The 6,000-nt window shown below is 48.4% G+C and overlaps 1 protein-coding gene across 1 annotated transcript; it reads left to right on the top strand.

The window, feature by feature from the left end:
- The first annotated feature begins 4,245 nt into the window (after positions 1–4,245).
- LOC131566601 (C-C motif chemokine 3-like) lies at positions 4,246–5,287 on the top strand. Its single transcript, XM_058817943.1, has 3 exons — positions 4,246–4,350; positions 4,539–4,647; positions 5,007–5,287. The coding sequence occupies exons 1-3, from the start codon at positions 4,278–4,280 to the stop codon at positions 5,098–5,100; spliced, it is 276 nt and encodes a 91-aa protein (XP_058673926.1). The 5' UTR covers positions 4,246–4,277; the 3' UTR covers positions 5,101–5,287.
- Positions 5,288–6,000: the final 713 nt, after the last annotated feature.

Raw genomic sequence — 6,000 nt, forward strand, 5'->3', positions numbered from 1 at the left:
AATAATGCTCTTAAATAGTGGTGAATATAATGTAATGTAATATATAATATAATATAATATAATATAATATAATATAATATAATATAATATAATATAATATAATATAATATAATATAATACTATATTATATTATATTATATTATATTATATTATATTATATTATATTATATTATATTATACTATATTATATTATACTATATTATATTATACTATATTATATTATATTATACTATACTAAAACTATACTAAAAAATAGCGAAAGGATCCAGACAGAAGGCTAAAAGATAATAATGAAAAACTCGTGACTCTTCCAGAGTCCTGACACAGCTGGCTGTGATTGGTCATTAAGTAAAAACAATTCACATGAAACCAATGAAACAATGACCAGCTGGATAAACAATCTCCAGCCACATTCCAAAGCAGCAAAACACAGGAGAAGCAAATGAGAAGCAAAATTTCCTTTTTTCTCTGAGGCTTCCCCGGAGAAGAATCCTGGGCGAGGGGATTTTTCATTCAGAAAATGTGAATGTGACAGGGGTCTTACCACAGGATCCTCAGGGAGGGAAGGAGCATTTGGAAATGTGAGCTACAAATCCACCAGCAGGGCCTGCTGTAGGAGCTGTGCTTTGAAAGCAGAGCTATTCCCAGAAAAGCCCACAGAGCAGGGTCAGGGCCAGCTCATGCGGCCGCCCCGTGCTCTCCCCGGAACCCCGAGCCACAGGAGCCCTTTGCAGCATTTTTATCAATGAGTGTCACTTCCAGGGGGATGTTGCATAAGCCCTGTGGCTTCCTCTGCCCTTGCACGGGATCGGGGTGCTGGCTGCGACTTTCATTTCTTCCTGCTGTGGGTTCCTGCCTTGGGGAAGGCAGAGGTTGCTTTGATCCCTTTGGTGCTCCCCAGAGCATCCCTCTCCCTCAGGGCCTGAGCTGGACTTCGTCATCCTTGTGGATCCCTTCCAGCTCAATAATATTCTGTGATTATCTCTTATCCCTTATTTCTGGGATAAGAGCCCTAAGGGAAAGGTTCCTCACCCTGGGACAGAGCAAATTTGGGGTCTGCTCTGGCCCCACACTGTCCCTGCTGATCCCCCTGTCCTGCCCTCAGTCAGGGACGGTCCCTCTGCCCAGCCCCAGAGGGTGAGGGGGTCTCAGACTTAATTCTCTCCTTTTCTTTGGGATACTCATGCAAGGCAGTGCCAAAATCATCAGATTTTGTGAGACCAGTGCCACATTTGCTCTCCCACCCGATGTGAGTTTGTCTGGTGATGAGATGGCCACAGCCTGGCTCAGGAGCAATTTATGGGAATCTTTGTAGCCCTTTTGTTTTGGCTGCACCTTCCTCAACTGCCTCTTCCTTCCTTATTTATTCCTTATTTATTATTTGTTCTCTTTATTATTTTCCTCTTCCTTCCTTATTTATTCCTCATTTATTATTCCTTATTTAATATTTGTTCTTTCTTCTCTCCTGTGTGCACAAAATTCTGGTGGTACTGAGAACTCAACCATAACCAGACAACCCAAAAAAGAAGTGGCATCTTTGGCTCTTTACTCGCCCCATTAACTAATGGGCTTTTTCTTTCTTTAATTTTTCAAATTTGCATTTGTAAAGCTGAAGTTTCTCTTTCCCTGTGTTTCCTCCCCTCCAGATTCTTGTTCCTCTGTTGTCACCTGCTCACAGAGATCTTCCACAGCAGGAGAAATAAAACCACAACTCATTGCTTTACTCTCCCTTTACATCAGTTCCTGATATCTAATTCCTTAAACAGAATTAAACACCAACTGCCTGCTCATGCTGCGCTGCACTTTTGTGCAATTCTCTGTAATATCCTCGATTCCAGTCACAATGGAAAGTATTTCATCAGTGTCCAGTAAGAAGTCCCATCCGGCCCTCAGCTGAATGGAGAACTGAAAGTTTGGCCAGTCACTTCTTCAGCAAAGAGGAAATTTTTTTTTTTTTTTGCTTTTTCCATCAGAAATAAACTATTAATTGTGAGATTTTCTGTGGTTCCTGCCGGATGAGAATTCATCCTGTGGAAACTGCAGCGCCCACAGAGCCCTGATCTCAGTTTCCAGGCTTTTCTGGTTGTGGGATATTTATTCCTCACCACGCTCCTGGCGTTTGTTGGCTCCCAGTGCTGCTCTCTTGCCCATCCTGCCCCTTTTCCCTCTGTTTGGGCACCCAAGCTGAGCTCAGCTCATCCCTGGCTCCAGAAAAAATCCCATCCAGGCTTTGGATAGCTCAGGATCTCATTCCTGTGGTGGACCCAGACAGCAATTCCTGGTTTCTTTCCTCCTGTCTGTCCCTCTCCCACTTCTCCCCCACGCACAAACCCAGCTGGCCCTCTGAGGCAGGAGAGGTGCCAGAATTCCAGAGGGGCTGGAGGGCAGAACTGTGAGGAAATCTCTGTGGGTTTACAGGCAGAGACGGTCATGAAAACACAAAAATCTTCCACTGGCTTGCCCTGAATTTGGGTCTTCTCTGCACACAGAAGGTGCTTTGAGCTCTGGAGAAACCTCTTGGAGTCTTTGCAATCAGCAGAGCAGAAAAATAGAATAAATTAATGCAGATCTGCATTACTCTGGGGAACTGAGCCCCTTCTTTTTGCCTTTGTGCACCCAGGGACATGTGACAAGCAGGTGCCTTTACAGCAGGTGAATTTTCCAAGCCGTCCCTCAACCACCCCAAATGGTTATTGGCAAACCCAAAGGATTTATAAATTTATTTATTCATTGGTAGCTCCATGCAAAGAGTGGCTAAAACAGACAGAGCTGAAAATTGGGAGTTGGAGGAAGAGCTGGAACAGCTGGACCTGTTCTTCCACCACCTCAAGGCCAGATCAGCTCCTCCTGAGCAGCTCCAGGAGATGATTTGCAGCCATTCCCTGTCCTGCTGACACCAGGCAGGACCTGATGGCAGGGGAAAGTTTTTCTGGACAAGAACAGGCATTGCCATAGCTCAGCATTTTGGGCACTTGGACTTTTCCCTTGAATCAGTCAGGAATTAGTCATATACCCCAGGCAGGGTCAGCAGCAGGGCCAGGGGAAGCTGGGCTTTGCATGGCAACTGCAAACTCACTGTGGCAGCATCAGGAAAAGGCTGGAAAAGGCAAAAAAAACTGGAGTAAGGAGTGATTTTGACAGCTCACTTTGTTTGGATGCGCAGCAGAGGGGGGTGTTTGGGGAATTACCCTCTGGAATTGCAAATGCTGCCCTTTTTCAGTCATTTTGCAGTTTCCTGGAGATTTTATGTGCAATGAGCTGATCCCAGTGGGTACCAGTAGGATCCTCTCCTCCCTCCATGCTGTGTCCTGCCATGGGAGTCTCTGCTTGTTGGGGCTAAATCAGGAGAGATTAAATTGGATTAAATGATCCTGCTTGAAGAAGTGGTCACGCAGTTATTGCAACAACTTCAGCCTTGAGAGGCTGCAGCAAAACTGAAACTCTTCAGTGTAAATTCAGTCAGAGGAAAGGCAGGAAAGGGTCAGCTGCAGCCAAAATGAAACCCTTAGAGAAGTGTAAATTCAGCCAGGGGACAGGGGAGGGTGGCAGGGTGGGCTGCAGCCAAAAATTAAACCCTTATAGAAGTATAAATTCAGCCAGGGGATAGAGGAAGGTGGCAGGGTGAGCTGCAGGCCTGGAGCAGGGCACCAGAGTCCAGGCCCTGCACCTGCACCTGCAGGGACTCCGTGTCTCTGCAGCCTTTCCAGTAAGGAAATTGCTCTTTTGACCAACCACCAGCAAAAAGGGACAAATGTGAGGCTCACAGTGACTTCTAGCTCGACACAACCTCATTCCCTCATGATTTTCCCTGTCCAAGCAGGAGTTGTGTTATCAGTGGGGACAAACGTGTGTGCAGTGGTTGTAGACCTCACTCTGGATCCCTGTGGTGGAGCAGGGTGAAAAGTGGCAAACCCAGGGAGAATTTGGCATCTCTCTCCTTGCAGGGCTTTTCTGCCAGCACCCCCAGAGCTGCTGCAGAGCCCTGACACAGTTTGGGAGCACCAGGCACCCAAGGAGAACCTCGGAAGCTGCAGCCTCGTGGCCGGCGCTTCCCCTTCTGCGGTTTCGTCGCCTTTTTCCAGCTCAGCAAAAATTAATGATCCCAACATAATTTTTAGGCACAATTTCCTAGTATGATGTCCTCACTTTCCTTCTGTGAAACCATGCACCCGCCCCTGGGATGGGGATAAAAAGGGAGCACAGCCCCAGGGCCACAGACAGAGTCCTGCAGCCTCCTCAGCTCCATCTCCAGCTCCTCTCTCAGAGCCCACAGCACCATGAAGGTCCTGGCAGCCACCCTGGCCACTCTGCTGCTCCTGGCCACCTGCTCCCCAGCTGAAGGTCACCTTGGTGAGTCCCAGCCCTGGCACGGTGGCTCTGGGGAGGGTTTGGGGGGTCTGCGTCACATTGGGGGATGCGGGTTTGGAGATGGGGGCTGCCCAGAAGGGGTTTTGCCAGGGGATGTGGAAATCCCTGGAGCGGGAAGGGGCCGTGCTGGGCTCTCACCAGAGCCACGTGTGTGTCCCCTGCCCTCACAGATGGTGTCCCCACCAAGTGCTGCTTCACCTACCAGACGAAGCCCATCCCTCAGCGCCTCGTCAGCTCCGTGTTCGACACCAGCAGCTCCTGCAGCCAGCCGGGAGTGATGTGAGTACCCAGGGGTGCCAGGGGGGACCTGGGGGGATCTGGGGTGCCAGAGGTGACAGGGGGACCTGGGGACACACATGGGCGTGATGTGAGTGCCCAGCAGTGCCAGGGGACACACTGGGGTGTGATGTGAGTGCCCAGCAATGCCAGAGGTGCCAGGGTTCACAATGGGTGTGATGTGAGCACCCAGCACTGCCAGGGGTGCCAGGGGGGACCTGGGGACACACATGGGATTGATGTGAGTGCCCAGCAGTGCCAGGGGTGCCAGGGGACACACATGGGACACTCGGGGTGCTGCTGCTGGCACTCAGACCCCGCTGCCCCAGCCCAGCAGCTCAAGGCAGGTTTTGTCCTGGCAGTGTGGTCACCCTGAGGAAGAAGGAGCTGTGTGCAGATCCAAAGGAAAACTGGGTGCAGAAGCTCCAGAAGCACTTCCAGAATGCAGAAAACTGAGCCTTCCCTGCTGACAGCCACAACCCCAACCCTGCACAGCCTCCAGACTCGGGCACAACAGAGAGGATTTGACCCCCAGCCTTCTTCAGAGGAGAAAATTATTTTATTTAACTTATTTAAGTTAAACTAAATATTGTTTTTTCTAAGCATTATTTTTAAAATAATTTCTAAAAATTATTTAAACTATGTCAGAATAATACACTAAAATAAAGAACATTTCAATCATATCCACGTGTCTGTTAATGAAGGGTCAGTTTTGATGCCTCCTTGCACCAAGGTGGGAGAAGGGACCATGGGGGACCCCTGGGTTTGCTGTTGCCAGCTCTGGTGCCAACCAGTTTGTCCCCACAGGTGACACCTGTGTCTCACCTGGGGCTGCCAGTGGTGGCTCTTGTTTGGGGAATGTTCTGGAAGCACCTGTGGTGCCACAGGAGAGCTGGGGTAGGATTTTCTATGGGACGGAAAATCAGCTTGGATCACCTGGCCTGGCTCTGCCCCCTTTACAGCAGCTCCTGAGTCCTTGATGAAGGAAAACACCACTTAGGAACAGCTAAAACATCAACATCATTCTCATTTGCTGAATCCATCAGCAAATAGCTGAAAAAATAATAAAATTGAGCTGCAGATCCATTGTCCCACACCACTGGTAACAGGACACAGGACAAGGGGACAGCAGACCCAAATTTCTTTGCCACCCAATTCTTCATCTACAGGCACATTGATATAATGGAAACTATTTTTGTGTGAACTTATTATCCTGACATATTTGAAATACCAGACCTAATAGCTGCCTTTTGTAAGTTCAGAGGTATTTGTGCTGAAGGAAATGCAGTAGATTTCACTCATCTGGGCTCCAGGAAGACACTTGAATTAAGGCCAGATAGTAAATTATGAGCAAAG

Source organism: Ammospiza caudacuta, chromosome 20, assembly GCF_027887145.1.
Source record: "Ammospiza caudacuta isolate bAmmCau1 chromosome 20, bAmmCau1.pri, whole genome shotgun sequence".
NCBI lineage: Eukaryota > Metazoa > Chordata > Aves > Passeriformes > Passerellidae > Ammospiza > Ammospiza caudacuta.